Genomic DNA, 17,059 nt, shown 5'->3' with positions numbered 1-17,059 from the left:
CCTTTTTCTTTTACATATAAATTTTTCTGTAATTCATAAGTTTTATTTTGAGTTTCATTTAGTATGAAATATTTTTCTAATTTCCCTTATAAATTATAGTTGACTCCTAAGTGTTTGAATTTTGAATTTCCATTGTTACAGTGTTTCTGGTCATCTTTGCTATTTACTTCTCACTCTATCAAGGTGACCGTCTGGGTTCTTATCCTTCAAAATTAGTTGAGGTTGACTTCATGGCCCTCAATGTAGTCCCTTCTCATAAATATTCTACATGTGCTTGGAAATAATGCATATTCTCAGAGTGTTAGATTTGATGTTCTATTTATGTCCCTTGGATCAAATTTGTCAATTGTTTCATTCAAATATCCTTTATCATTAATTTTAAAAGTCGGCTTGAAATATCAGTTTTTTGTTTTTGGAATAAACAGGCTTTATTGGGCTCATGGGTCTTGAGGGCCTCTCCACGTTCTTTTCGGCCTGTTTCTGCAGTCTCATGAGCTATTTCTTCTACTGGTAGTGGGTCTCGGCCTTCTCTTTCTTCTTCTCCTCCAGGGTAGCTGTCACTGCCTGGTACTTCCAGCCAGCCTCTTGAGCCAGGCGCCCCACGTAGGCAGACTCTCTCACTGGCTTCAGATGCACAGCCTTGCGTGCAGCAGGAACCCCCATCTGGTTTTCCTGTTGTAGGGCGGTGGGATTCCATCGAACACCTCGGGGTCCAGGGCAGCCTGGCCTCGCTGGGTCTTGTGGGCAGCGGGCCCTGCACAGTCTGCTAGAAGAAGCTGCTGGGGGCCAGGAAATAATGGGCCCCTCGTCAGGGTTGGTGTTCATCCGCCTGCGGAAGAAGGCCGGCTACTTCAGCTTATTTCTGTAGAAATTGTCAGAAATGTTGACGCCGTCGCAGCGCACCACCACCTTCCAGCCCAGCAGTACCTGCTTCGCCACAACGGCCGCCAGGTGGCCCAGGAGGTGGCCTCGGCCTCCATCACCGGGACCTGCCCCTCCGCCACCTGCAGCAGCGGCCTGGGAAATGGAGTATAAGTTCTTGAGAACGATGCATTCAAAATCTCTTGTGATAAAGTGGATGTGTCAATTTCTGTTGAATTTTCCCTTACATATATTTGAGGTTATAAGAATCATACCTATTTAGAATTTTTATATTCTTATGGAGTCTAAATTTTTATCATTATATGGTGACCTTTTTATCCCTAGTAGTACATTTTGCCTTAATAATAATAGGACTATTATTATTATCAGGTTTCTTTTGGTTAGTTTGTGCCTGAGCTTTTTCTTCATCCTTTGGTTTTAACCTTTCTGTATACTGTCCTTACATTTTTAGGTGTTTTTCTTGTAAACAACAAGGAACCATTTTTGTTGGTTTTACTTTGTTTTTCAATCTAGTGTGGTATTGTCATTTAACTGGAGAATGTCATTTGTTTACACTTTCATAATTATTAATATATTTGGAATGATTTTTACTTAGCTTTTTACATTTATTCCACTTTTAAAAAACATTTTTGGTCTTATTTTTGAATTGTTTGATTTTTAAAAATTGTGTTTCCTACCTACTAGTATGAAATTTAAACTCTCTATGATTAATTTTATAGTAGTTACCCTAGAGTGATTTAGCAGGCATACTCATGTTTTTAGTTAAATAGTATCTTTATCCATCCAATTAAGACATCAAGACCTTAAAACTCTTAAATATTTTTGCCCCTTTTCTAACTTATACATTACTATTAGCTAATATTTTAAATTTGTCTCCTGTTAGTAAATCCATCAGATATGACAGTTATTGTTGTTGCTTTATAAAATATTCTTTGGATTTACTTACATGCTTTCAATGTCTGTGCTCACTATTCTTTCTTGCATCTCTGTTCTTCCATCTGGGATTCTTTTTTATCTACTCTAGTACATCCATTAAACTTTCCTGTAGTGTGGGTCTATTTGTGATAAACTCCCTTGGATTTTATTTGTGTGAAAATATATTTTCTCCCTAATTGCTGAAAGATAGTTTTGCTGGGTATACATTTATTTGTTGACAGTTATTTTCTCACAGTAAATGGAAGGTCTCCCCAGCTATTGCCTTCCATTGTTGCCCTTTAAAAATCATTTTTATTTCTCTTCCTTTGAAGGTAATTTGTCATTTTTCTCTGGTGGCTTTTAAGATCACCATTCTCATTCTGTTGCTTTCCTGTCATATATCTCAATGTACATTATCTTAAACACTCCTTTTGCTTCATATTCATTGGGCTTCCTGAATCCCAACTGATGTCTTTTATAAAATATGAATTTTAAAATTATGACCTCTTCTCCATCCCTTTTCCTATTATGCCTTTTTGGAACTAACACAATTAGATGTATGCTTTACTTTTTCATTCTATCCTCCATGTCTCTTAATCTTTCTTTTACATTTTCCATCTCTTTGTCTGTCTGTGCTCTGTTCCAAGCAGTTTCTTTTGATCTTTCTTAAACCCACTGAATCTCCTACTAGATGTGTCTAATCTGATATATAATCTAGCCATTTAGGTTTTCTTTTTAAAATTTCGATGACAGTATTTTATATTTCTAGATATACTGTTTGGTTGTTTTTCAAATTAACTTGATTTAATAGCCCTTTTGCTTGTTCATATCTGTCTGTCATTTTTATTTCTTCAAACATAGGAATCATAATTATTTCTTCTTGTGTTTTTTGAGAGTCTATTGTTTCTGTGACAATCCTGGAAGGTTCCTTTTGTGATGTCTAATTTTTTATTGTGAATCTTGCTCCAAGATTTTCCTTTTCTTGGATTCCATGGAAACCATCCTCATTCTGGCCATCCTGCCTTTCTGTAGATATGGGAATGCCTCCATGGGGTCTTAGCTGCACTTTCCAAGCCAGGCCTTGACCAGATTCCCAGGTCCTGATTTTCTTGCTTGTCTTGGGAAGAATTCCTTCTCTGGGTTCCCTGTTCTGTATATTTCAGGGGCAATCCCTGAGGAGACCTTTTTCTTGGGCACCCTGATAGCATACAGGTTAACTTAGGATCTTGGTATGGAAACTTGTTCAACTTATTCTACCAACTCTCTGGGGCAGGGGAATATTTGTCAGTACCAAAGGACATTTAGTAAGTGATATCAGGTGAAAAAAGGCAATAGTAATTAGTTGAATGTCTCTGGAGGCTGAGCACGAAATATCTATTTATTTTTATTTCCCTCCCAAACTTTGGAATTTTAACAATAGGGAAACAAAGGCTGAAGAAGGATAAAAATCATGGCCAACGGTCACACATTTAGTAATTAATAAAGCTAGAATTTGAACCCAGGGCTACCTCCAAAGCCTGCATACTTTTATCTGTGTGTGCCTGTATGTGTACACACGTGTGTGTGTTCTTCCTGTTTTTTTCCTGATACTCCCACAATAATAGTGATAGTTTTCCAAACGTCAGACACGACAGCCTGCAGTTTGAAGATCGGGTTCTAACCTATGGACTGCATCAGTCCTGATGTTTTAGAGGTGAGTCTAAATGTCATCCTGGTTTTGTAATGAGTAATTTTTACATTTATAAGAGCCATGTTTCATAAATAGAGCATTTTTTTCCTCCCTAAAAGAGATACATGGCCCTTGGCCTTCCTTAATGGTTAGAGAACAGGAAGTGAAACTCTACTCCCTCCAGGGAGTCTGCAGAGTAAAGGGCATGGCAGTGGGCTGGGAATCAAAGACAGGATGCTCATCTCCACCCCACCACACCTGTATGTCCTTGGGCAGGTGGCTTCCCTTAGCTCTGCCTTCTGCAAAGTAGGTCCCCAGTCTCCAGGGAGGAGAGAAAGAGACAATGGGCCTTGGAGTCAGGCCGGCTTGTTCTACGGCTTGTTCTATGCCTTGGTGGCTGTGTTCTTTGGCCCTGCTACTTTATTTCTCTAATCTTCCATCTCCTGATTTGAAGGCAGACATAATAATAGTATCTATATTGAGGGATGCTGTGAGGCAAGGATTGCAGGTGGTAATGGTGGTAGTTAGAGTGATCACAGCTGCTTCCTAAGTACGTGTGTGCCGGACACCATGCTCAGCTTTTTACGATGGACTATTCTTCAATTCATTTAGTCTTTATGATAACTACAATTTAAGGAACATTTTTAATAACACAGAGGTGACATGTTATGTAATTCCCAAAATATATCTATGGTGCCCAAAATACATCATATGTCTCTGTGAAACATACACCATACCAAACAAACACCCCCACACCAAACACACTATATACACATCACACACAAATATACATACACCACATGTACACAGAACACACATACACCACACTGAACATACACCTTACACATACTGGCATATCACACACACCCACACACCACACCACACAGCACCTAGCACACACACATGAATACACACCACACATACCATCTATATACACTACATACAGACACCACACAGCACACACAAAAACCACACATATATACATACCACATATCCACACTACATACACACACCATAGAATGGAGTGCTTACCCCTCAGCAGCACATCATCCACAGTGCAGGTCTGGAGGTGAAAGTGGAGTGGAAGCAGGGTCAGACTGTGGTGCGCCTTGCATAAATCCTATACGAGACCATTTCACTTTTATCCTATAGGTAATGTGGAGCTAGGGTGGTCTCTGTGCAGGGCTGTGGCATCATGGAGTTATGGGTTGTGAGGACTGCTCTACAATTGGGTCACGTATAGCTCTGAGAAAAGCCCCCTCCAAAGCAGGGCATCTCTGCTCCTTCTTGCTTCTACCTTAGCATATGCCTTCTCCCAGCCCCTGCTAGTCCTCGTGGGTTGACATTTATTCCTTATGTCAGCCGAAGGAGCAACCCCAGTCACCTTTACCTTGAGCTTAAGTTGTGGCTATAACTTATAGCCCTAAGGAGACGTCATTTCAACAGGAATGCGGTATGCTCCAGGCAATGGTTAAGGTTTCAAGGGGCACTCTGCAGGCCAGAGCCCTAAACACTCACTCCTCTGGCTCTGCTGCTGGGCGTCCTGCAGCTTCATCCTAATCTTTCCTGTTGAAACAATGTCCCCTGTGGGTATGAGTTGTATCTGTCACTTAAGTTTGTTAGAGGTAATTGTTGTGAGTTTGATGGTTGAGCCAGACCATTGAGGAAGGGTGGGGGACAGTGTAGTTCCTGAGCAGTTCACATGAAGGCCACACTAGCCTTTGGAAGGCACAGTTGTGACCCTGTTATTCCCACTTGGAAGCCTCCAGTGCTTCCCCATGGTTACCAGGAGGGAGTCAGACATTGGGAGTGTGGGGCACACAGTCCCGGGGGTCCCACCTGCCCATGGCATCACTCACCTAGCACCTTGCAACCATGTTTCAGACTCAGATTTTGTATATGCCCTTTACTCAACCTGGGATGCCTTTCCTGTCTTCACTCTGCCTGGACAGTTGCTTCTTACGCTTTTGTCTTGGTTTAGATGTCACTTCTTCCAAGAAGCCTCCCCCGGCTGCCCCATCCCATCCTGTGGGCCAAATCAGATCCCACTGCCTCATATCTCCTCAGCACCATCAGCACTGATCACAGTGCAAATCAATGATTAATTGTGTAACCTTCCTTGGTTACTTTTTTCTTTGGTGCATGTTTGCACACTTGAGCATATCTGAAACCAGGATATGCATTAAAATGGATGCCAAGGACATCAGTCACTTAAGTTGTCTCTTCCCCATCTGCTAATAAAGCCACTGTACATCTATCGATTTTTGGCTTCTTACCACTGTGGAGATAAGATGGTGTTCACATTTCTTTCTTCTGCTTCAATGGTGAGGCCCATGTGAGCATGGACTGGGTCTGCAGCTCCTGGTCTGCATCAGGGACCCCCATAAACGGTCACTGAGTCGAATATGGGCATGAATGAATTGAGAAGATGGGCAGGACAGGAGGAAAGGCAAGGAGGGTTGGCAAGGCAGATAGTCTTGGGCTCTCGTGCCTGGTGTCCTGAAGAATCCTGATGTGCAGTGGTCTTGCAACTGCTTCAGATATGGCTGCTCCTGCCTGCTCCTCTTCTGGGCTCCCACTATTAGAGACATGAATGGAGCATTATGCTTGTATGGTGGGTGCCCTGGCAAGGGCAGCCCCAGAAATTGAAAGGACATAGAGAAGTGCACCTAATCAGGTCTAGGGAGGAGGTCAGCGAGGTTTTCCTGGATGAGGAGACCACTGAGCTAAACATTTAAAGATGAGAGTTATCTGGTCTGAGATGGGTTGAGGAGGCATAAAGGTGAGACGCAAAATCAGCTGTCTGGAATAAGGTTTGTTCCTTCCTTCTGTAGGCATTGCTCGGACTTCAAGCTCTAGTAGGGCTTTAAGCTATAGGGATGGATGGGCAGAGATGATGGCCGGAAAGGAGAGGAGCAAAGGAGCTGTCAGTCCCTCCTTCCAGCGATGGCAGTAGCTTGAACAGGAGAACATTTTGAGAACTATTTAGGACATAACTTTGCCTGGCCTTGGTAATCGATTTGATGAGAGTGTGAGAGAGACTGGTTGGTTCCAGCCCCTGAGAGAGAAGCCCTGGAGGTTTGGAAGAGGATGGTGGCTGTCTGGAGTAATCAGCATGGACTGTGCAAATGAGACCACTTTGCTTTTAGTTTTCTAATGCATCCCTCAAGTATCCACAGGCCTTAGTAACAGGAGATAGGTGTTAATCTTGCCCCCTGAAGTTTGATAGAGTCCATATAGGGGACAGTCTGTCTGACTTTCATATCTAAGCAGGACAAATACCAGGATTGGAGCAGTCATCCTCTCTGACGTGCAGCTGCTGTGGGTGGCAGGATTTTATAGCCAAGCTCAGGGGCTGTGTGACATGATGAAGCTTCACTGGTTCACATCCTGCAAAGGCCCCTAGGCTTCTTCAAATGAGATGCAAAATTTGGCCAAGCATGCCTCACACATCCACTGGCTCCCAAAGATACAGGTGCTTTGGGATTCGTACTTTTGATTACAACTTTCTGTTGTACCCACAGGTCCCTTGTGAGATACAAGCCATCTGGGAACACCAGGTCAGGTGGGGGATCAGTGTCTGCCATCCTTGGGATTCAGAACCTTGTCTCCATTCCTGCTCTGTCAATCCCTACCATACAGCAATGCTTCTCATAGTGTGGCCTGTAGACCACCTGCATCAGAATCTGTTGTAGAGTTGCACAAAAATACAGTTGTGTAAACTAGATTTCCTGAATCACAAATCCCTGGGGTTGAAATTTATGGTTCAGTTTTTAAAAAGGTTCTCTTGTTATGTGTAAGCACATTAAAGTTTGAGAACTACTCCAGGTGCTAGACATCTTTTTCTTGAAAAAATAGTAAAAAAAAAATCTTAGCTTTTTTCACCGAGGTGAGATTCACAGAACATAAAATTAATAATCTTAAAGCAAACAATTCCATAGAATTTAATGCATTCACAGTGTTGTGCAAAGAACACCTCTGTCTAATTCAAAATATTTTTATCACCCCAAAAGGAAAAGCTATACTCATTCTCATTCTTTTCCCCAATCCCTGGGCTACTACCAATCTGCTTTGGGGATTAACCTATTCTGGATAAATCATGTATAAATGGAATCATATAATTGGTTTCCTTTGACGTTTGACTTCTTTCAGGTAGCTTAATATTTTTGAGGTTCACTTACATTGTAACTTATATCAGTACTTCTTTCCTTTTTGCGATAAAATAATATTCCATCATATGGGTACACACCATAATTTGTTTATCCATTCATTTGTTGATGAACATTTGGGTTATTTCCTTTGGTTCTTGTAAATAGTGTTGCTATGAACATTCATGTTCATGTATTTATTTGAGTACTTGCTTTGAATTCTTCAGATTATATGCCTAGGAGTAGAATTGTAGCTCAATTCAATAGAATTGTAGGAACTGTCAAACTGCCTATTTTCACAGCAGCTGAACCAATTTTACATACCCAACAGCAACATAAGAGGATTTCAATTTCTCCACAGGCTTGCCAATATTTATTTTCCTTTTTAAAAAATTTTTTAGACATTCTAATGGATATGGAGTGTTCTCTCATTGTGATTTTGATTTTCATTTCTCTAATGGCTAATAATGTTGATTGTTTTTATGTCCTTGTTGGCCATTTGTACATCTTTTTTGGGGAAATGTCTATTCAGGGGCTTGGCCCATTTTTTAATTGGGTTGTTTCTCTTTTTGTTGCTAAGTTGTATGAATTCTGTATATAATGTGGGTACTAGACTTTTATAAGAAATATGATTTGCAAATATTTTCTCTCATTCCGTAGATTCTTCTTTCATTTTCTTAATAATGTCCTTTGATGGCCCAAAATTTTCAGCTTTGATGAAGTCCAATTTATCCATTTTTTCTTCTGTTACTTGTGCTTTTGGCATTATATGTAAAAATCCATTGCCAAATCCAAGGTTATAAAAATTTACCACTGTGTTTTCTGCTAAAAATTTTGTTTTGGCTCTTATGTTTAGATTATTAATTCATTTTGAGTTAATTTTTGTATATGACAAGGGGTCAGGGTTCAGCTTCATTCTTTTGCTTATAACTGTTCGATTGCTCTGGTACCACTAGTTGAAGAGTCCCTTCTTAAATTGTCCTTGTACCCTTATTGAAAATCAAGGGGCCATAGATACATGAGTTTATTTGTGGATTCTCAATCCTATTTCATTGGTCTCTATGTTTATCCTTATGTCAGTTGCACTCTGTTTTGATTATGTAGCTTTGTAGTAGGTTTTGAACTCTGGAAATGTGAGTTCTCCAACTTTATCTTTTAAAATATTGTTTTGGCTTCTTAGGGTTTCCTACAATTCCACGTGAATTTGAAGGTCAGCTGTCACCATTTGGCATGCTGCTAGCTGTGGGCTTTTCATAAATGCCCTTTGTCATGCTGAGGAAGTTACTATCTATTTCTAGTTTTTGGAGTGTTTTTATCATGAAAGAGTTTGAGATTTTGTCAAATGCTCTTTATGAGTCAAATCAGATGATCATCTGTTTTTTTGCCTTTGTCTATTAATGTGGTATATTTTGTTGATTGGTTTTCTTATGTTGAACCACTCTTGCATTTCTAGTATAAATCATACTTGGTCATGGCATATAATCCTTTTAATATGCTGTTGAATTTAGTTTGCTAGCATTTTGCTTAGGATTTTGCATGTATGTTCATAAGGGACATTGATCCCTTGGATATTGGTAGTTTTTTTTTTTTGTTTTTTTTTTTTTTTTTTTTTTTTTTTTTTTTTTTTTTTTTTTTTTTCTGTATTGTCTTTGTGTGGCTTCAGTATCAGAGTAAAAATACAGGCTTCCTTGCTGTTCCTGGAATATGCCAGATGTACTCCTACTTCAGGGCTTTTGCAATGACTCTTCCCTTTGCTTGAAATGCTTTTCCCATGGATGTCTGCATCCCCTCTTTCAGTTTTGCCCTTCTTAAAGAGGCCAAACCTGCCACTCAAATTAAAATTGCAGATTACTCTCCTTCTCCATATAAGCACTCTCAATTCTCCTTTCTTGGCTCTTTTTTTCTCAATAGCACTTATCATTTCTTATTCATTATGATATTGTTACATATTGATACATTATATATAATAATTATTAATTTTAATTTACTTATTTATTATGTTTATCTTTGTGTCTACACTCTTCCCCTCACACCCAGGTCATGGATTTTAGTTTGTTTAGTTTACAGATATATCCAGAGTGTCTGAATAGTGCCTGGAAAATAATAAAAGGTCAATAAGTATTTGCTCAGTTGATTTGAATAAATTACCCCCAAGCACAAGAAACACTCCTGAGTGCCTTAGCTACTCTGAGGACTAAAAACAATCTCACTTTGCATGTGAAAGCAGCAAGATGGGCAAGGTGTTGGAAAATCAAATCGGATGCTGGTAATTTGGGATTAGCCTGTAGTTTATTATTATTATTTCAATTCACACAAAGTAAAAGTTTCCTTTTTTGGCCTACAGTTCTATGGGTTTTAATTCATGTGTAGAGTCACATGACTACCACCACAACAAAGAAACAGAACAATCCCTTCACCTCGAATAGTTCCCAGCTATTGCCCCACATAGTAAAACCTTTTCTCTACCCCATCCCTGCAACCACGGATCTTTCTCTGTAGTTTGTCTTTCCAGAATACCATATACATGGAAGCATACATGTGTAATCTTTTGAGCCCGGCTTCTTTCACTCAGCATAAGACCTTTGAGGTTCACTCATTTTGTGTGTATCAGTAGTTCATACATTTCTGTTGCTGAGTAGTTTTCCATTGTAGGGACGCAAATGTTTTGTCTCAGCCTATAGCTTATCTATTCATCTTTAAACAGGGTCTTTCTCAGATTAAGGTTTTAAATTTTGATGAAGTCCAAATCGTCATTTGTCTCTACTTTTATGGATTGTGCTTTTATGTCATATCTAAGATCCCTTTGCCTAACTGATGGTGATGAAGATTTTCTCCTATGTTTTCTTCTAAAAGTTTTACAGGTCTGTAATCCATTTTGAGCTACTTTTTGTACAATGTGTGAAGTTTAGGTTGTGATTCATTTTTTGTTTGTTTGTTTTTGCTTATGGATGTCCAATTCTTCCAATGCCATTAGTAGAAAATATTATCTTTTTGCATTGAAATGTCTTTATAACTTTGTAAAAACTGCTTAGCCATATTTGTATAGGTCTTTGGACACTATTTGATTTCATTGACTTATGTGTCTAGCTTTTCACCAATACTGTCTTGATTACTGTGGCTTTGTAAGATATCAAATGGGAGCTCTCCAAAGTTATTCTTCCTTCTCAAATTTGCTGTGGTGATTTCAATTCTATACATTTGGCTGTCCTGATAGAACCTCATTATTTTATATGTAGCTAGGTATTATTTGCTGATTGTTGAGGATTTTTGCACCTATGTTCATTAGGAATACTGACTTTTATATGTTGACTATTATTCGAGACTGTTAAATTTAATTATTAGTTCTAGAAGTTTTCTTTTTTTAATGGATTCCTTGGGATTTTCTAGGAAGACAATGTCATCGTCTGTGACTAGTGCCAGTTTTTGATAAAATGGAGACATCCTTGCCTTGTTCTTAATCTTAGGGAGAAATTCTTCAGTCTTTGCTANTATAGGTCTTTGGACACTATTTGATTTCATTGACTTATGTGTCTAGCTTTTCACCAATACTGTCTTGATTACTGTGGCTTTGTAAGATATCAAATGGGAGCTCTCCAAAGTTATTCTTCCTTCTCAAATTTGCTGTGGTGATTTCAATTCTATACATTTGGCTGTCCTGATAGAACCTCATTATTTTATATGTAGCTAGGTATTATTTGCTGATTGTTGAGGATTTTTGCACCTATGTTCATTAGGAATACTGACTTTTATATGTTGACTATTATTCGAGACTGTTAAATTTAATTATTAGTTCTAGAAGTTTTCTTTTTTTAATGGATTCCTTGGGATTTTCTAGGAAGACAATGTCATCGTCTGTGACTAGTGCCAGTTTTTGATAAAATGGAGACATCCTTGCCTTGTTCTTAATCTTAGGGAGAAATTCTTCAGTCTTTGCTATTGAATATAACATCAGCTATGGGATTTTTGTAGATGCCCATTATTAGGTTGTAAACAATCCCTTTGAATTTACTGAGTTGTTTTTTTTTTTTTGTCATGAGCAGATTTTGAATCTTTAAAATGCTTTTTATATTAAATGATACTGTCATGTGATTTTATTAATATGGATCATGTTGACTAATTTTTGAATATTGAACTTGCCTTGCATTTATGGGTAGTCCAATTGGCCATAGTATCCTCGTCGTTTTATATATATCTGGGTATTGCTGATTGTTGAGGATTTTTGCACCTATGTTCATTAGGGGTACTGACATGTAGTTTTTTTATACTGTGTTTTTCTGTTTTCAATATCAGGGTAATTCTGGCTTTATAAAATGAATTGGGAAGTGTTCCCTTCTCTTGTGTTTTTGAAAGAAGTTGTGTAGAACTGGTGTTATTTCTCTTAAATGTATGGTAGAATTTGCTGGTGAAAACACTGAGCCTCAAGTTTTCTTTGTGGAAAGGTTTTTAGCTCCATATTCAGTTTTTGTAATAGCTATAAATGATTTAGGTAACTTATTTCTTCTTGTTCAGTTTGGTAATTCATGGCTTTGAAGAAAACTATTTGAAGGTAGTTTGTGACTTTGAAGGAACAATTACTGAGAGGAGAGTGTTGAAGTCTCCAACTACAATTGTGAATTTGGCCATTTAATCAAAGTTGTCAAATGTATGTGTACAGAGTTATTTGCAGTATTTTCTTATTATCCTTTTAATGTCTGTGGGGCCTGTAGCAGCATTTTCTCTTTCATTCCTGATATTGATTATTTGTGTCTTCTTCCATTGTTTTCTTTGTTGGCGTAGCTAGTGACTTTTCAATTGTTAAAATGTTTTCAAAGAACTGGATTTTTACTTGTTATTTTTGCTATTATTTTTTGGTTTTTAATTTAATTGATTTTTCTTTATTATTGCATTTCTTCTGCTTGCTTTGGGCTTATTTTTCTCTTTTTAAAAATAGTATATTAGTGTGGAAGCTTAGATTGTTGATGAGAGACCTTTTTTCTTTTGTAATGTAAGCATTTAATCCTATAAATGTCCCTCTAAGCACTGCTATGGCAGCATTCTACACATTTTTCTATTGTATTCTTTTAAATTTAAGAAATTTTTAAAATTTTTTCTTGAAACTTTCTCTTCGACCCATAAGTTATTTTAATTCCCAAGTACTTGGCGACTTTAAAGTTATCTTTCTATTATTTTCTTTAAATTAATTCTGTATGGCCAGAGAACATACTTTGTATGACTTTATATGTTTGAAATGTTTTAAAGTTTGTTTCATGATCCAAGTTTGTTGTATAGCCTATTTTGACAAATGTTCTCTGGGAAATACTTGAGAAGATTATATATTCTGTAGTTGTTGGGAGGAATCTGTTATAAATGCCAATTACACCAGTTGGTTGATGGTGCTGTTCAGTTCTATACGTTTCACGATTTTCTGTCTGCTTTATTAATTACTGAGAGAAGAGTGTTGAGCTCTCTAACTATAATTGTGGATTTGGCCATTTGTCCTTTCAGGTCTATGAGATTTTCTTTATGAGCTGTGATGCTCTGTTGTAAAGTGCAAACACATTTTGAATCATTATGTCTCTTTTAATCATCATATCATATAATCTGTTTATTCCAAGTCATTTCCTTGCTCTAAAGTCTGTTTTCCTTGATATGAATAGAGTCACACCAGCTTTCTTTTGATTACTGTTAGCATGGTATACATTTTTCTATCCTGTTACTTTTAACCTATCTATATCACAATATTTAATGATGGCATATAGCTTTGTTTTTATTTCTTTCCATTCTGACAATATGTGTCTATCAATTTTTAATGTGTTTGAATTATTGATGTGCTTGAATTTAGGTTCAGGATTTTATTATTTGTTTTCTCTTCTTTTACTCTTTTTTTTTTTGTTCCTCCACTTCTCTTTGCTTGCCTTTTTGTGGACAATTTGAATATATTTTAGTATTCAATTTGAATTTATCTACTGAATTTTTTGACTCTCCTTTTTTGTCTAGGTTTTTTTTTTTTTTTTTTTTTTGTGCTTTCAATAGGGACTGCAGTATACTTACTTAACTTTTAACAGTCTACTTAGAATTAACATTTTACTACTTCAAATGGATTATGGAAAGCTTACCTCTATGCAGTTCCCTCTATCCTTCCCTATTTTTGTTGCGGTTGTCTTATGTATTACATCTAATACAATGTCACTTTCAAGCATCATACTTACATTTAAGAACTTAAGAGGAGAACGATAATAGTATATTATATTTATCCAAATATTTACCATTTCTGTTGCTCTTTCTTCATCCCTGAAGTTGCCTTTCATTATTTTGTTATTATTTTCCTACCATCTGAAGAAATTTTTAAAGTATTATTCTTAGAACAAGTCTGATGGCAAGAATCTGTCTTCCTTCCTCTGGGAATGCATTTACTTTGCCTTCATTCTGGAAGCAGGTGGATATGGAATTCTGTGTGTATTTTTGTAGCACTTTAAAAATGTTTCCCTGATTTATGCTTTCTTATGAGAAAATCCACAGTCATTTGAATTGTCATTCCCCTAAATGTAATGTGTTGTTTTTCTCTGGCTGCTTTCAAGATTTTTAAAATTTTCTTTTGTGTCCAGCAGTTTGATTATGTTGTGTCTGGACATAATTTTTTTGTTTATTTTATTTGGGTTTTGCTAAGCTTCTGGAATCTTTAAGGTTATGTATTTCACCAGCTTTGAAGAAAGAATCACTAAAAACTTCTCAAACATTTTTTCTTTCATACCATACTCTTTCTCTTCTCCTTGGAGGATTCTAATGACAGAAATGTTAGATCCTTTGTTACACATGACCTTGAGTCTGTCTTTATTTTTAGTAATCTTTTTCGTTTTTGTTGTTCAGATTAGGCAACTTGTGTTGCTCCATCTTCATATTCATGGACTCTCATCTCATTCTCCTGTTATTCTCAGTCAGTGAGTTTAAACAAATTTCAGTTTTTGCTTTTATTTGATTCTTTTTTATTGCTTCCATTTCTTTACTGAAACTTTCTATTTTTCACTTACTTGAAAAATGTTCACTCTTACTTCTTGGAATTGGGTTAATAACTGCTTTAAGGGTTTCGTCTGATAGTTCCAACGTCTGTGACATCTCAGCCTTCGCATCTGTTGGTTGTCTTTTTCCACATGAGATGTTGAGACTTCCCTGGTTCATTCTATGTTGAGCAATTTCAGGTTGTATTCTGGACATTTTGAATCTTATCTTATGAACTCTGGTCCTTTTTGTCATCTTATAGAGAATGTTAAGGAATATATATATATATTTTTTAAGGCACAGAACCAGCCCACTTAGGTTCAGGTTACAACTTCCTGCTCACCTTCCCTGGACTCTCTGGTTCCAGTATCAGTTCAGTTTTCAAAGACTTTGCAGGGAGATTTGATGTGCCCTCACTTGCCTCATGCAGTAGCTGGTTGTGTGTGGTGTTTTACCTCCTAGTTAGGGACAGATGCACATGCACAGTCAGAACTGAGCCCAGAGGTTAATATACAACTTTGTGGTTACACTTTCCTCAGCTTCCTCTTCTTCATCCTCTTCTTAACACTTGCTCGTTCTCAGGGGGTCCCTTCCTGCTCTGTCTAGAAAGTCAGGGCTTTCATTTCTCTGTTCTTCCCTGTGTCACTAGTATCTGTCTCTGGGGCCACATAGTGAGGGGAGAATGGGGGAAAACAGCTATGGGGATTTTACCTACACTCTTGGGACTACAGTTCCTCTGGTTGGACAGAAAGTTTCCCCTCACTGAGAGTTTTAGAGCCTGCCTGGCTGCTGCTGCTGTTGCTGCTGCTGAGGGAATTGCCTGAAAGAAGGGTTGAGAAAGAATGGGGAAACCAAACAAAGAAAATCCCAGGGGATTTCCTCCATGCACATTGACCTGTAGAACTTCCTTTCCTGCTCCTCAGACCAGAAACAGAGGACTTCTGTTGGAGCTCTTTCCATCATGCTACACCTTGTGCACAGTTGCAAGTTTAAGGCTACCTGTGAGTTCACACCAGGGGATGATACAGAAGGGAAGGCCACGAAACTCATTGCCACTTCATGGTGCTTGAATTTGGTTACCTTTTCTGCTACCATTTACTTCCTAGAGTCCTCCAAGAGCTGCTCCATGAATTCTATGTGTTTTAGTCACATTCAGTATTCAGGGGGTGGGACACAGCCTAGTGTGCTTACACCACTTTGAAGGGACCCAGAAGCCCGTGTGTGTGTGTGTGTGTGTGTGTGTGTGTGTGTGTTCAATATGAAATCAGAGCTTCTCAATCTCCCACATATCTAGAGAGAAGGGAAGAAAACCAGGAAACTAACTTCGCTGAGCATCAACTATGGATCAGGCACTGTGCCTTGGAGCACAAATGTGTTGTTCTGTGACTGTAGGGGGAAAGTGTGGTATTGTCAATGCCATTTACAGTGGGGGAAATTCGGCTCGACAACGTAGTTCAACATCATCTAGGCAATAAGTAGTAGACAGGGTGTGTACCATGGTCTGTCTCAGAAAGAAAGATCCAGGAAGCTCAGTGAAAAGAGAAAAAAACTGACAGGTCCGGGTCTGATGTCTGGCTCTCCCTCTCTCTGCAGGATGGAGGAGGGGGATGCTGCAATCATGCATCCCGGGGTCGTGTGCATCATGGTGAGGCTGCTGCCTCGGTTGTACCACGAAGATCACCCACAGGTACCTGGTGTTGAATATACGTGTTTTGTCATCTTCATATGACTGATCTCTCAAACGCCCTCTAACCCAAGACAGCTTTTTTCCTTTTGTCTGTGCCTTCAGTGCCCTTTGTTAGCAGAGCTCCCCATGGGAAACACCTATAGTGGGAAAGTACCAGGGTGTCCTGGACACTTGACTGAGTTGTGCCCACCCTTGCAAGGCCATCCAAAACAGATCACTTCTGTTGAAAAAGCTACCTTCTAAGAACAACAACCAAACAACAACAACAAAAAACAACTGAAAGTAATTGAACCATCATGAGGCAAGTCCCAGGTGCTAAGCTCAGCACCTGGCATTGGTGGGAAGTCCTTTGCTTCCTGGTATGTTCATCTCTCTCCTGGATGCTGGCTGAGATTCTGGCCCTGTGCTCTGTGCAGTTCATGCACAGCTAGCAAGATGAGCATAGACACTGTCCGCAGAGCCTGCCTCTATGATGGGGAGAAGGAGGTAGTGACAGTGCAGACAGACTAAATAAATGAGTTCACAAATGAATATGTAATTATGAATTGTGACAAGTGATATTACAGGGAAAAAACAGGGTGCTGAGGGAGAAGAATGAGAATGGAGGCAGGAACAGACCTCATTCAATCTAATTTAGATAAAGGATTGGAGGTCAGGGAAGCTGTCTCTAGATGGTGACATGTAAGCAGAGCCCTGAAGGGTGAGTAGCCAGTACGAGCTGGGTGGGAAGGGGCCTGCTGTTGGTGGCTAGGGCAGGAGAAAATTGGGAGAGCCAGGAGCAAG

The 17,059-nt window shown here is 38.6% G+C and overlaps 1 protein-coding gene and 1 pseudogene across 1 annotated transcript in view; one reads left to right on the top strand and one right to left on the bottom strand.

The window, feature by feature from the left end:
* WDFY4 (WDFY family member 4) overlaps positions 1 to 17,059 on the top strand; it is a 298,615-nt gene that overhangs the window by 60,645 nt on the left and 220,911 nt on the right. Inside the window, exon 13 of the mRNA XM_025396309.1 lies at positions 16,183 to 16,276. Within this exon, the coding sequence (XP_025252094.1) occupies positions 16,183 to 16,276 (94 nt within the window). The remainder of the gene's footprint in view (positions 1 to 16,182; positions 16,277 to 17,059) is intronic.
* On the bottom strand, positions 379 to 7,121 carry LOC112631692 (annotated as a pseudogene).

The sequence above is a fragment of the Theropithecus gelada genome, chromosome 9 (assembly GCF_003255815.1).
Source record: "Theropithecus gelada isolate Dixy chromosome 9, Tgel_1.0, whole genome shotgun sequence".
NCBI classification, from domain to species: Eukaryota; Metazoa; Chordata; class Mammalia; order Primates; family Cercopithecidae; genus Theropithecus; species Theropithecus gelada.
This window is presented reverse-complemented; position numbering and strand designations above follow the sequence as displayed.